Here is a 13841-nt window from a genome sequence, read left to right as displayed (position 1 = left end):
CCCCTCTGTATGGGCAGAAGACAGACAGTGATTTCACTTTTAGTTAGTTTGACAGGATGAGACGCTGATTCATTAACAGTCTGAGAGCCTGGTAACTCACAGTACAGGAGTCATGGCCAACGAAACGTATCTGCTCACGTTTAAAGACAAAGACACAACTACGCCTTTTGATGCTGAAATGAGTAATCAACGAATCATTCGGTTAAACAAACGATGACTTCCTCATTTGGGAGGACTTAAAAAACAAGACATTTTCAATCATCTTGAATTGTAGCCGATACTTTTCACTATCTTCTGATATTTTAAAGACTAAGGACTGATAAAAATAATTGACAGATGAGCTGATAATGGAAAAAAAATGTTGCAGGTCGGGAACGTTTATTTTTCACCTCTTTTTATACACACGTTTTTAATATTGACACAATTTTGCTTAATATTTGAGAGTGAAAGTTCATTCTTGACTTGGAAAAACAGTTGATAAAACCTTTCTGTCTCAACTTTAAGGCCAACATGGACAGGAAGTCCTTAAAATGATTTACAATCTTCTTCTCAACTGGGTGACCTCCATCTGTTGAGTAACGGTTGTGTAATGATCCAACACTCCAAAACAGCTACTGCTCTTTTTGTTTCTAACATTTCATCCAACTGTTAGTCAGAATCCCTACCGCCACAGGTCTGGTCCCCAGGAAGTTAAGGTCTGTATTCTCCCCAAACAGGTAACCCTCCGGATGAGTGGAGTCAAACTTCTCTCCCCCCATGATGAAATGGCTGGCGAAGTAACTCCCTGCACACACAAAGACTCACTTTTAAACACAAGACACTCAAAATAAACGGCTGGATGGATCATCAGCATATGTGGTACAGACATTCTAGAAGTTGGGGTCAAAGGGTCAAAGGCCAAGGACACAACAAAAATCTCTATCTTACATAGGGCAAATCAAAAAACACTTTGTCATCGAAATAATTTGAAATTTAGGGTGGCATTGTCACCAGACCAAATTTCATTCAGATCTGATCCGGATTCCAGATACGACCCCATTTAACTGATATTTTCTGCGATAACTTGACCTATTGAAAAGATGGAACCTTGAAATGTTCAGGTAAGATGCACAGTATAACCACCTATCATACCCTAAAAGTTGATCCGGATCTGATCTGGATCAAGGATTTTAGGAAACATTTTGTGTTGTTCTAGATCTCATTTTTCACGAGGGACCCGTTTGCGTGAGCGAATGTTGTGCCTTGGTGGAGGTACATGTGCTCTCTGAGTGCTCTTGCTTACGTATGTATATAACACAGTTCATACAGTAAAGTAGCTCAAAGTGGTTCTCATGTAAATAAATTAAAGAAGATCAGAATACATCACATGAAAATGGGCTGGAGGAAATTATAGGGATGGTGAGCTGCCTTGGCAGGCGCTTGCGCTCTTGGAGTGCTGTCTAGTTTTGCTTTTCTAATTTCAAAAAGGAAAACAAAACCAAGGTTTACTGACTGCTTACAGCTTGTCCGCCTGTTTACAAAGACTTCAGGTTAATGAGGACAACACTAAATAGACATTTTGTAATTTAATGACAGGGTGGGCTGACATCATAAGACTGTAATAGTGGCTTTGAGTCTTTAAATACATGCTGGACAGTCAAGTCATACATCTTCTGGGAGGACAGCTCACGTGCCTGTCTTCTTTCACACTTATTAATGTTGCAGGGGATAAAGGGTTTGGATGCTCTGACCTTAAAGCCGTTTTTGTGGTACAAGAATTCATAACAAGAAAAATCATGAGCTAAAAAAAGCTGCAGTGACGACACTGTTTCCTTCTCTCTCTTCAGCACCTTGTTATTATTTACAGCAGGTGGGAGAGGTTTTGTCACCAGATCCCACAGACAGGAACTGGGGCTGAGAGATCGGTTTCACCAGCAACCGTCGCCATCATCCTTCCTCCCCTGCCACTACCACCATCTCCTTCAGGCTGCAAACAGGACTGTCAAATCACAAATTCATACTGTGACTAACTCACAGAACTATGGTGAGAAGGGCAGCCACAAGTCAACCATGTCTCTTCACTTCCATCCTCTCTTCAGTCTAAGATATTACTGTGATATCTTCTGGACTAACACACCATGAGTGGGTATAATAAAACCTACATTCCCTGATCCTGTTTCAGATTTAATTTTGTGGGGCAGTTTAATTTGCTTTGCTCATGATTGATTTGAAAAGCCCTAACATTATTTCTTCACAATATGAGTTTTTGACGGTAGTATTGGATATAATATTGGATCACTGCTAAACCCCATCGTGGAGGGATCAAATAATGAGTAATGGGACTCGGAATCCCAGTTTTCTGATGTTCTATTGACTAAATGATGAGTATATTAATTGAAAATAAAATAGTAAAGTTGATAATGAAAATAACTTGCAACCCAAAAAACTGATATTTGATATGGGCTATATATTAAAATTTTATTCTAAATTTGAGCTGATAGCACTTTGCCTTTTAGTATTTTAGTCAATCAACATAAAATATTTTATGTTAAATTCACTAATCAGCTAATATATTTATAAAACCATAATCCCAAATATTCATGTTTTACATATTCTCAAATTAGAATTTGCTCCCCTTCTCTGTTTTATATCACTCTCAATATATTTGGGGTTTGAATTGTTGGCCAAACAAAACAAGCAATACAAATGTACAGTATCACCATGGGTTGTAAATCTGTGAAGGATATATTTATTCATTTATATTTTATCGCTATGTGTACTGTGAAGGATAATGTAAAAGACACATATTACTTTCATGGGCATAGCATCTCTACTGCTTTTGCTGACTTCTTATTTTCATCCTCATTGCATCCATCATGACACAGGCCTGTTTATTTTAAAGGCAGACTGATGATGCTATTAACACAAGTCAAGCTCCCTAGTACATGCCCATGAATGCACCAACAGAAGAGCCAATCCCAGTAATATCTCTGACACTCAGCCAACAGCTGAAAACATAAGGTTTATAAATGGATAATTAGTGGGATCCACTATAGACAGGTAAAAACATGCATGTCCCTGACAATGCAACAATGCTGCATTAGCAGAAATAAATTTGAGTAACGTCACATGTTAACGTTAATATGAGGCAACGATCAATGTGAATCTGTTAAGGGCAATTTTCGTTAGAAAATACGCTTATAAACATCATAAATCCCCCCGTCTCCACAGGTAGCTCTCCAGGTTAAATGCCCTGCAGGTCCGTCAGCAAACACGGTATGATGTATTATACATGAGAGCCACAAGCTGGGGTATGATGGTGATGGTGGCTAGACTGCTTTTAATATGCCCTCACTCGTTTATAGCACAGAATAGATCATCTGCAGTAAGCTTCGCAGCATTAGCCCTCACCTCAGTTTGACCTGTAGTTGGTGACTTACCGGATTTCGGTGGATAACGATAAACCGAACTGGACGGAATGTCCACTTCTTCCACGCCAATGTTTTGTCTGCTGGTTAAAGCTCCCATTTCCAGTCAGATAAAGACCCCACGGGTAAACGGGCATCACACTTCAGGTTGGCTTTGTCCGCGGCGGCTCCTTGTTCCCTATCATTTAATCCCGTTCTGTAGTATTTCCAGCTCCGCCGTGAATGTGAGCGTCCTGGGGATTACTCCTCTGACACCTTAACCCTCCCTCGTCAGCTCGTTTTTGAAACCGAAAACTGCGGTTAATAGCGACAGGGCGCCCGCATATTGCACCGCATTCACACAACGGACCGAAGCGAAATCTCCGTTACTTTACGGGCGTGTATGTGTCAACAAAACAGTGATTTGGTCGTCTACATCTCGCGGCCCGCTAGGTCTCGGTCATGTAGCCCCGGTGATTGTCCGTTGTTAGATTATATCAACGAGGTCTATGGGGAGCCATAGACCATGACGTCAGCCAGGCACAACCGGACCTGGGTTTTTGCGCAGTCCTCCCTTCTTCAGTGCATTTCCAGCGGCGACCAGCCCGTTTTATAACGTGACCTTCCTACAGGCAAACGTGAGCAGTGCTGACTGCAGTGCAGAGAGGATGGCTTTGTGGAATACAAACCCAGCCGAAAATATCTATAGTCCCTAGGCATGCCCGTAAAGGCTCAGCAATGTGGACTAACAACGGATAGGCTAATGGTAAATAAAATAGAAGACAGCTGAAGCCTTTTCGGTAATAATAGGGTTACATAAAGAAAGCTGTGAGAATTGTTTGACGAGACGGGATTCAAAGCAGTAAGTTAATTCTTATAGTTGTTAAATGGGATTCGTAAACTAGAAACAAATCGCTAGTATGGTGTTCAAACAAAATTAAACAAAGAGAGAATAACGGTATCACATTACCGTTACAAGCGCCTCGTGAACGACAAGGGGCAGTGCAATGGTGTATTCACATTATAGTTAACGGTTGGTGTGACAGAAGAATATGAACATGGAGCATGTCCTTTTTGAGTGCCCTCAATAATGATAGATAGATAGTTAGATAGATAGATAAAGTTGAACCAAGAAGGAATCAAACACATGTAAAACATCGTTCCTACTAAGAGTCATGCCTTGATATCCACTGTATATCTTCAAGAAGCATGCTTTCAAGAAGTAAAGGATTATAAACCAATAGTTGGTGGCGCTAGTGTTCCGCCAGGTCCCATTAAAGATAGTTTTCGCCAATAAAACAAAGAAGAAGAAGACGGAAGTCGGACAGCGAATCAACCAATCAGAGGAGGACAACATGGGCGCAAAGAAAGGGTAAAAGGAAGCTTTATTGCCGCCATTTCACGTGAAAGCAGTGCCGAAGGAAAGACGTTCAGGGCTAAATAACAACCAACACAGTAAGATTTCGAATCAAATACTTTAACCAGAGAGTTATAAAGCATTAGTAACAGTTTTAGCAAACGGTACGACCCAACAGTTTTAGTCTTAACCGGTCTGTCCTGTTGCTTGTAGACGAAGAAAATGAGTTACGGAAGGCCGCCGCCAGACGTTGAGGGAATGACCTCCCTCAAAGTGGACAACTTGACTTATCGAACTTCACCGGAGACTCTACGACGAGTTTTTGAGAAATATGGTCGTGTGGGTGATGTGTATATCCCCCGTGATCGGTACACCAAGGAGAGCCGCGGCTTCGCCTTCGTGCGGTTTCTCGACAAGCGCGACGCCGAGGACGCCATGGACGCTATGGACGGCGCGCTGCTTGACGGGCGGGAGCTCCGGGTGCAGATGGCCCGTTACGGACGACCACCGGACTCCATGTATAGCCGAAGAGGTGCTCCGCCACGCAGATATGGAGGGTACGGACGGAGAAGCAGGAGGTAACGCGAGTTTGGTTAGGTTTAGCTGAGCCTGAACTCGTTTGTCTTGCTAAGGAAAAGACAGCACGTGGTGTAACGTTATTAAATGAAAGTAATCTAAGCTTGAAAACATTTCCTGCTCGTTTTCGTTTGATTAAGTAAACAGATATACGTTATGTAACATCACATAGCAATATATTTAATAGCCTAAAATGTACCTTGCATTTTATTATGGTAGCCATGTTGATACAGTGCGGTATTACAGTGCGGTATGCTTGCAGATAACTATTGTTTTCATGACCTGGTCTTTTTCGTTACAGTACAGAGTTATATACTTGAGTTATTAGCAAACTGCAAAAAAAGACATCACATATACCTAAAGTATGAATCTTACATTAGACTTCCTATAATATTTAATGAGTTACTACAATGGCTTCATCGCGAGGCTGTAAAGTAACCTTATGTAGTCTAAATATGATATTTAATTGTCAGCGTCCAATTTATTTGGGTTTGCCCCTTTTTTGTACCCACAGCCGTTCAGCTAGCCCCCGTCGTCGCAGACGCAGCCGCTCCAGGAGCAGAAGCCGTTCTCGATCCAGGAGCCGCCGCCACTACAGCCGCTCCAGATCCCGCTCCTACTCCAGATCCAGGTCTAGGTCCAAGTCCAAGACCAAGTCCAAGTCTAAGTCTAAGTCTAAATCCCGAACCCCAAGACGGAGCAAGTCAAAATCTGCCTCAAGGTCTCGGTCCCGCTCCAGATCCAAGTCAAGGAGTCGAACCCCGCCTTCCAACAGAGGGTCCAAATCCAGGTCCAGGTCCAAATCCAAGAGTAGGCCTAAATCTCCAGAGGACAACGGAGCAGAGTCTTAAACCAAACGTGGACACAATATGACGGTATTCAGGGGACAGGGTGGTTTAATAAAGGTCTTTTTTTTTTTTATTCTGATAGTATTCAGTACTGGGATATTCTGAAGTCTTGATGCTACATTAGTCATTTGCACAAATGCCACAAAGTCTGTAGAATCCTAATTGTTTTTAGAAATTAAAATTAGATTGAAACTGATATAGACATTCTTAGGACTGTCTTTGCTTTACTTTGCTTCTATGTGCAGTCAAGCTAAAGCATACACAGGCAATAGGAGATTTGGCTCCAAATGATCTTCCACAGCACATATTTCAAATTGGGGTGATGTGAGTGTGTATGGGAGGGAGGGGTGGTTGGGACGTGGGTGCTTCACTCAAAACGTTCACCTAAATGTGGAATTTTTTCCTCCAAGCTGCGGAGTCCTGTTTGCAAAGAGAGGAGGAGGAGATGGGGGTGTGGCAGTGTGAGAGCAGTTAGTGTGTGACCCGCCCATGTGACCTGCCTGTTGCTGAGAGCGTTGGCAGTTGCTAAGGAGCAGGTCACCAAGGCAACGGTGGTTGCTATGGAGCAGGTCCTCATGGCGGTGGTTCGAGATGTCAGTTGGTGTAAGGTGGTGGTGTGGTGAGGTACGTTCACAGGGATCACAGGCAGATGCGCTGAGCTCTGTTCCCACCCGTGCCTGTGGTTTTCTCCGCCTCTGACAAAGGGAACGGACCCCGAGGTTTGTTTTTTAAATATGGCCAAGTGCAAGAGTCATATTAGAGCTAGTCTCTGGGAGAGTGGGGCCAACAAGAGTGTGTAAGCATGAAAATGACTAGTAATGTTGGGTATAATACCTCAAAAAAAGCCAATATGATAAATTTTTGTGTCAGGGGGAGGGGACCTCAGATCATTACTGCATTTGAATATCAAGGTCAGTTGTAGGAGTTAATATAATCTTTTTTGTTTTGCTCTGGTGAACTCTATTCTGTCTTTCCTTCCAGATCTCAGATGATCAAGCCTTTGTCCAGGACATCAGGATGAGTCACATTGAGCAAGTGGACTCCACTACTACCTTTGAATGCAGAATGAAAGGTTATTGGAACTTGGTCTAAAATATTTTAAATGTTTCAGTTGAGTTAATTTGCCTAAACAAACTGTAACTTTGTGTCATCATTGTGAAGTTGAGCATATTGAAAGATTTTTTTTTTCACCCCATTTAAATTTGACTTTTTGCATTTCGTTGAATTTGTACTTAATAAACAATTTTTGGATTTTTTTTTTAATGAAGTCCCTGGTTTAATATTCTAAATGGACATGAAAGAGTTTTACTTGTGGAGTTATAGCAAAGGGTCCTGTTAGATGTTCAAAGCCCTTACACTTAATGAGAAAAATGGCTTGATGTACAGTGACAAAGCAAAATATTGCAATGCTACTTAATTTGTGACTTGCTAATCGAGCAGCATAGGGTTTTCTTTTCTGTCAAATCTCTTTCTGTCTGTTTAAAGTTGCTTTCCTATGACTCTAACCCTCTTTCTTGTGTATCTTTTGTGCACTAGGCGCAGTTGTGTAGCAGTTGAGTAATGCTGGTTAGCTGTTAAGATGCGGTGCAGTGCGATGGTGACATGGTGTGGCGTGTTGCGGTGCTGAGTGCCCGGCACTGTTCCGGGGCTCGACCCTCCGCTGCTGTTTGCCGGTTTGTAAGCTCACAGGTGTGGCAGATCATCCATCCTCTTCTGTCTTGTGACCTGTCCTTTCCTCCATGTACATTACAGGTTCTCTCCTCCTTCCTCTCAATTCTCCCTCCTCTCCTTTTCCTCCCTCTGTCGTTATCCACTATTAAACTGGTTTTGCTCGCTTTATGAAATTGGTTCCAGTGTGACTTCTAGTGAAGGGTTTAAAGTGCAGTTCTGGCTGCTTAATCTGTGTTGCAGTCTTTTTGTCAATTTCTCAAATGTCTTGTAATTGCTTCAAGTGAATGCTAATAAACATCATTGTTGTAAATAATTTGCCAGTTTTCCTCCCCTCCCCCCATAGGTCTTGTTTTTTTATTTTCCCCCACTGCATCATTGCTTTTGATGTATATCACAGTATGGCATTTACTGGCTCAACTCTTGGCAGTGTAGTGATAAATGTAGCTCAATCCACACATTGAGGATATTGTGCCCTGACAGTTGCAACAGCTGTTCATAAATCAAATAACCAGCTACCTTTAAACTAGTCATTTACTAAGTCATGTTGAATAGTTGCATCATGAATGTGTGCTAGTGAAGACTAAATCGTTTGCTATAAAACATCTGTACCTGTGGTGTTATACTTAGTATTGGGGGAAACGGACAAATCTTTTAAGTTGTGTGATAGCTGTAGTTTTTGTGCATACATCCGTAGAAAATAACATTAGCCTATTTGACAATTTACTTATCAAATGGTGTTGCAGTTATTTGTCGCAGTTTACGTTACATTTGTGGAGTGTAATTTTGAGGTCAGACATGTTGACCATATTTCATTGATTCAGTTGAAACTAGTCCATTTACCAACTAATGTAAGTTGGTTCAGTTACCTACCAAAACATTGAGCTAAGCAACGCCTGGTAGTCGGTAGAGGAGTAGCTATTTAAACGTAAGAACTGGTTTTGTGGGGAAACTTTGGGGATGTGTAACAGCCCACTATTAATAGCTATGGGTTGTTTATTGTCCACTTTAAATCCCTGGTGCACCTTCCCCCCGGTAGACTAAACCCTGGCTGACGCACTACACGGCTTCTGGCACAAACTTAAATCAAGTCTCCGAGTTCGTGCCGTACACAGACCGCTGACGAGATTAAGCTTAGAGGTGAGCACGTTGCACCGTGCCGTGACGGGCAACCTGTGACCTTTCCTCTCCCACAGCTTGGACATAACGACAGGTAGGCCGCGGATCATATATATGGGCGGTGGATGATGCAGGGGCGGAGCCAGAGGACGTGACGTCCCGCTCGGTGAGGACATCGTAAAATCCGTGCATCTGCTCGTTAGCGTTGGTGTTTGGGGAGGATTATCTCGCGGATGGCTGAGTGAGTGAATGTTGCCGATTAAGGTTATCAGGAAGCGACACAGTGAAGACAAAAGAGCCAATACAGGCCTACGATCAGCCACCGAACCATAATTGAACTCTTTCGAATCACAAATCTGTTAATACCCGAAGTTTCTTAGATAAGGCTCCACAACCATGGATCTAACTTTTATTTTATCAGCAATTATTTTCACACTTCTCGCTATTGTGGTCGCAACGTCGCTATTTAGCGGCTCTTCGTCTACAGGCCACTTTACAAACGCACGGAGTTACTTCGGACACACTGAGGACCGTGCAGCCGGGAGATTAGACGAGTCAGGGCCGAAGCAGAATGGCCATGTACCCGGCAAGAACAACAAGACGGAGGACGACTGGTGCAATATCAGCGGGAGCTCACACGATCACTGGGATGTAGTGAAATCCGTGTTTCCAGTAAGTCTGTGCTCTACTGTTCAGTTTTTACACAGTGTTAAACTGTTTCATTACTTAACGTCAGTTCTCTGATTTACTGCCTGTCCCTCCCGCTCACATTGTTTGCAGAGAAAGCAGCACTCAAATCCTTATCTAAATATTAACAGGGCTATAATGTAAGGCGACTCGTAAGTAAATGGCCTGCATTAATTTTTGAAATCAGTGTACTGATCATGTAACGTTGTCAACATTGAAAGAACGGCAAGAACGAGGCAAAACAGAAAAAGGTGTGTCAAATACTGTGCAAATTAGTAACTAGTTGCAACTGTATGGTCAGTATAGTAAGGTGTTTGAAAGAATATTTATTAAAATATATATATATATATGAATATACTTCCACCATTTAAAAACTCTAACCAATACCTCAGAGTTGAATTTAAACAATGGTAGAAGTATTCAGATCCTTTACTCAAGTAAAAGTAGCAATACTGTGTTGTAAAACATAGTAAGTACTCAGCAAAATTACTGCATACAAGTAGTATTTTAATGTTGTAGTTGGCCCAGATAAAGATTACTGCTTTATAGCAATGCAGGTTTATTAAATCATGTCTTACACGTGCAGAGCTGCAACAGTTAGATGATCAATAAGCAATTCAACAGATAATGAGCAATAATTTTGACAATATATAATTTTTGATGCAAAACAGTTTCACAAATTGAATATTTATATTTAATACCTTGTACCTAAGCACAATACTAAAGCAGCTTAACTGTACATGTTTCTAGTAAACAAACATCCTATTCCCTGATGTTGACATAAAATAATGGGCACTGGGGGCAGAGAGGGCAACAGCAGGAGGACTTCACCAGCATAAATGTCTCTTTTAGCCTAAATTGATATCAGTAAGCAAGATGGCTTACTCTTATTTTGAAAAGGCCACTTTGCACCTGTGGCTAATATAGAACTGCTCATGTGGCTTTAGTGGCCCTTCCTGGCCAGTTTTTAGCCTCTTAAATGTCTGTTTAAGGATAGTTGGATGTCTGCCTGTAGAGGGCCTTCAAACTAGACAAAGGCAGGCACAGGGATGCCAAATCAGCACCCAGGTGAGAAAAGCACAAAATGATAACCTTTACCTTTCCTTCACTGACACCTGTGTGAAGTGTAGGCCAAATATGACACAAGGAGTTGGAGCCAGATATTAGTGCAGACACTTCAAATTTGGGCCTGCATACAAGGATGTACACATGGGTAAAGGTAAAAGTACACTATTAGAACAAGTTTTTGTGGGAAAAGCCTGTGAAAAATTATGATGTGATGCCCCTCTCCTGACCCTGTAACTCTCTGACAGGAGGAGGCACACCCCAACCCTCTCACTGAAGAACTGGCAACACCAGTTGAGCACTCCTCCTCCACATCCAGCTCGCCCATCCCCAGGCCTGGATCTAGGCATTTGAGCTTAGAGGTAGAGTCATCTACCAAGGCCTCGTCAGGGAGGGGTCGTACGTCATTCATTGGGCTCTCTGATAAGGAGCTCCTAAAGTGTGCTTTCTCTTACCCCCAGACTGAAGGAGCCACAGAGAGCCCGGGGATCAACGGTGAGCACGTTTAAAAAGTTATGAGTTAAATATTCAAATATGTCCACTGTATTCCTTCAGAATAAAGATTTGGTGTTGGTACCTAATCGGTGTTTATTCTGTTTTATCAGATGAAGTGGAGTCCAGCGCAAATGATTCCTTGAAGTACATCCCTGGAAAGGCTCGATCACACCATTTGCAAATGATGATGTCCAAAAATGAGCTGGAGGAGGAACAGAGGTCAGTGTCAAATACAAATATGGATAATTAATTAGTTTATAAAACCTTTATAAAATGTGCCCAGATATGTCACAATATGTAAAATTCCCAGAACTGGACACCTTCACTCGTGGTTACTGAGTTTCCAAATCTGCTCGATATCTTACTGACTGACTGAAAATCCTTTGTTTTCATTCATTTTAATGGAATGAATGTCTTTGTTTCCATGTCCCCAGTGTCCAGTGTCGACTCCTCTTCTTCCTCCCTGTCACCTTGTCTTCACGTGTTTGTGTGTTGTTTTCGCTCAGAGCCTTCCACGTTTAGCTCCTGTATCAACCCTCAGCTTTAGGCTAGGGGGAGTAAGGCGAGATTGAGTCTCTGCCAGGCATTAGGTAAAGGAAGGATAACACAAGACTTAAAGAAATCATAGGTGTTTGGTCGCTGCTGGAGCAAAGGCTTTTCTTAGCTGGAACAAAAAGTAAAAAAAAAAAAAAAACAGGAACCAGAAGAGTAACTGAAACAAAGTTTACCGTTTTTTGTTTAGTTTTTTCTGTAATGTGTCTACATACCCTGCTCTTATCATTGCAGGATATACTCCATCACAGACTTTAACTCTCTGTAACCCTGCAAAAAGGAGCAAATCTGTGGTAAAGTATGAGTCATTGTCACCGGTTTGTCCCAGGCGAGTCACTTTCTGGCCATTGTATGAAAACTTCTCCATGTTTCAGAACAATCTGATTTCACAGTTTTGACCTCAGCACTGATTTTTGGCCGCATCAGCTCTGTTTCTTCAAATGGCCATGAAATGACTGATGTAACTGTGCAGTGCTACGTACATGACCCCACATGCCCTCCTCACACTGCCCCTTATTCCACAGTACATGTGTGATTCTCACGTGTCACAGCTGGTGTTGATTGTGTCTCCAGTCGGAGAAGCGTTGTTTAACCCTCTGAGGGCTGTTTAAATACTGGTGATTTATTTTTTTAACCTGGCCTTTGTTTACATACAGTATATTTATGGTTCTGCTGCTGTTTGTCAGTGTGAATTTTACCAGATGTGAATAAAGTTTGTACATAAATGTTCACAGTTTTGACCTCAGCACTGATTTTTGGCCGCATCAGCTCTGTTTCTTCAAATGGCCATGAAATGACTGATGTAACTGTGCAGTGCTACGTACATGACCCCACATGCCCTCCTCACACTGCCCCTTATTCCACAGTACATGTGTGATTCTCACACTGATGTAACTGTGCAGTGCTACGTACTGTACATGACTCCACATGCCCTCCTCACACTGCCCCTTATTCCACAGTACATGTGTGATTCTCACGTGTCACAGCTGGTGTTGATTGTGTCTCCAGTCGGAGAAGCGTTGTTTAACCCTCTGAGGGCTGTTTAAATACTGGTGATTTATTTTTTTAACCTGGTCTTTGTTTACATACAGTATATTTATGGTTCTGCTGCTGTTTGTCAGTGGGAATTTTACCAGATGTGAATAAAGTTTGTACATAAATGTGCAGGATATTTGTTTTCTTTCAGCTCTCAGTATTTCTTTGATATTTTTGTTCTTTTACCAGAGTACAACGGGAACAGCTGGCTGCCATCTTCCAGCTGCTGAAAGACAACAAGGAGACATTTGGGGAGGTGTCTGATGGAGACATAGAGGAGCAGCTCAGACTCTACTCCATTTGAGACTCCACTCTGACTCAGGTCTTCACGTTGTGGACCACCCTCTCTGCCTGTGCTCTTCCCTGTGACCACTACTGAAGGACTTCTCCAGTTCACCAAATGCATCAATAAACCTGTTCACAGTATTCAACACAGCTGTACCGTCCACTCAACAACTACTCTGACAATATGTCGTACTTTCATTTTTACCATTTGTACAAGCCACCTGTCATTCAGACTCGGTCTACATGAAAGACTAAATGAAAGCAGCTGGACCTCTTCCAGCCCAGAGTGCAATTTTCTAGCCACCCAAATATGTGAATAAAGACTGAAAGGGATAAAGGACTATTGCTATGTCTGTTAGGTTTATATCATAACATTTTTAAGATCCTTAACAGAACACAAGGGTTAAAGAGTGAATTTATTAAAACACTTCTGAAACATAAGTTTTATCTTCATCAAATCTGTAACTGACATAAATCCTGCCAGATTACTTCTGCATAGCCTCCTCTCTGTTGTGTAATAAACCAGCTTATCTACCATTGTGAATGTTTATGTGAGAGAAGGATTCCTGCTTTACTATGTGAACTGCGCAACAATCCTGCGCAGTCACCTTCTGTTACAAGGTTTCAAATGTCACAGTAGGGGTTGTGCTATCTAGTAATATATTACAGGAGGGAAAACAAACACTCGTCTCTATTTAAGTGAAGAGCAAATCATACACATCTCGGTGATGGGAGTCCAAGTCAAATGGATATTTTTTTGGCTGGTTG

At 42.0% G+C, this 13841-nt stretch overlaps 3 protein-coding genes across 16 annotated transcripts in view; 2 read left to right on the top strand and 1 right to left on the bottom strand.

Moving 5' to 3' along the window:
- Window positions 1-4497, bottom strand: part of rnf157 (ring finger protein 157) — a 19199-nt gene extending 14702 nt beyond the window's left edge. Inside the window, exons 1-2 of one of the 6 annotated variants that reach the window (XM_020588810.1) lie at window positions 3420-4497; window positions 666-784 (exon numbers count right to left, since the gene is read on the bottom strand). In XM_020588810.1, the coding sequence (XP_020444466.1) occupies window positions 666-784; window positions 3420-3507 (207 nt within the window). In that variant the 5' untranslated portion in view covers window positions 3508-4497. The remainder of the gene's footprint in view (window positions 1-665; window positions 785-3419) is intronic. The other 5 variants (XM_020588812.1, XM_020588814.1, XM_020588811.1 and 2 more) reach the window with 5 other exon arrangements.
- Window positions 4498-4607: 110 nt separating this feature from the next.
- srsf2a (serine and arginine rich splicing factor 2a) lies at window positions 4608-8151 on the top strand. 5 transcript variants are annotated; one of them, XM_020588825.1, is made up of 3 exons: window positions 4640-4841; window positions 4957-5321; window positions 5834-8151. In XM_020588825.1, the coding sequence occupies exons 2-3, from the start codon at window positions 4966-4968 to the stop codon at window positions 6168-6170; spliced, it is 693 nt and encodes a 230-aa protein (XP_020444481.1). In that variant the 5' UTR covers window positions 4640-4841; window positions 4957-4965; the 3' UTR covers window positions 6171-8151. The 5 variants fall into 5 exon arrangements, with proteins under 5 accessions (XP_020444482.1, XP_020444481.1, XP_020444478.1 ...); XM_020588822.1 differs by having other exon boundaries at window positions 4640-5321; window positions 5834-6194; window positions 6578-8151; XM_020588824.1 differs by having other exon boundaries at window positions 4641-5321; window positions 5834-6194; window positions 7149-8151.
- A 96-nt stretch (window positions 8152-8247) lies between these two features.
- Window positions 8248-13414, top strand: mxra7 (matrix-remodelling associated 7). 5 transcript variants are annotated; one of them, XR_002273900.1, is made up of 6 exons: window positions 8248-9280; window positions 9340-9626; window positions 10955-11201; window positions 11312-11420; window positions 11988-12081; window positions 12978-13059. XR_002273900.1 is itself a non-coding variant. In XM_020588819.1 (6 exons), the coding sequence occupies exons 2-6, from the start codon at window positions 9351-9353 to the stop codon at window positions 13090-13092; spliced, it is 648 nt and encodes a 215-aa protein (XP_020444475.1). In that variant the 5' UTR covers window positions 8248-9280; window positions 9340-9350; the 3' UTR covers window positions 13093-13414. The 5 variants fall into 5 exon arrangements, 4 of the variants coding, with proteins under 4 accessions (XP_020444475.1, XP_020444473.1, XP_020444476.1 ...); XM_020588819.1 differs by lacking the exon at window positions 11988-12081 and having other exon boundaries at window positions 10955-11068; window positions 11168-11201; window positions 12978-13414; XM_020588817.1 differs by having other exon boundaries at window positions 11988-12046; window positions 12978-13065.
- Window positions 13415-13841: the final 427 nt, after the last annotated feature.

The sequence above is a fragment of the Monopterus albus genome, unplaced genomic scaffold (genome assembly GCF_001952655.1).
Source record: "Monopterus albus unplaced genomic scaffold, M_albus_1.0 scaffold639.1, whole genome shotgun sequence".
Lineage (NCBI taxonomy): Eukaryota > Metazoa > Chordata > Actinopteri > Synbranchiformes > Synbranchidae > Monopterus > Monopterus albus.
Note: the sequence above shows the minus strand (reverse complement) of the source record. Positions and strands in the feature narration are given on the sequence as shown.

Coding starts and splice junctions, on each gene's coding strand:
- srsf2a (XM_020588825.1), top strand. CDS start 4,966: ATGAGTTACGGAAGGCCGCCGCCAGACGTTGAGGGAATGACCTCCCTC. Junction 5,322..5,833: donor TACGGACGGAGAAGCAGGAG/GTAACGCGAGTT, acceptor TTGTACCCACAG/CCGTTCAGCTAGCCCCCGTC.
- mxra7 (XM_020588816.1), top strand. CDS start 9,351: ATGGATCTAACTTTTATTTTATCAGCAATTATTTTCACACTTCTCGCT. Junction 11,202..11,311: donor AGAGAGCCCGGGGATCAACG/GTGAGCACGTTT, acceptor CTGTTTTATCAG/ATGAAGTGGAGTCCAGCGCA. Junction 11,421..12,977: donor GAGCTGGAGGAGGAACAGAG/GTCAGTGTCAAA, acceptor TTCTTTTACCAG/AGTACAACGGGAACAGCTGG.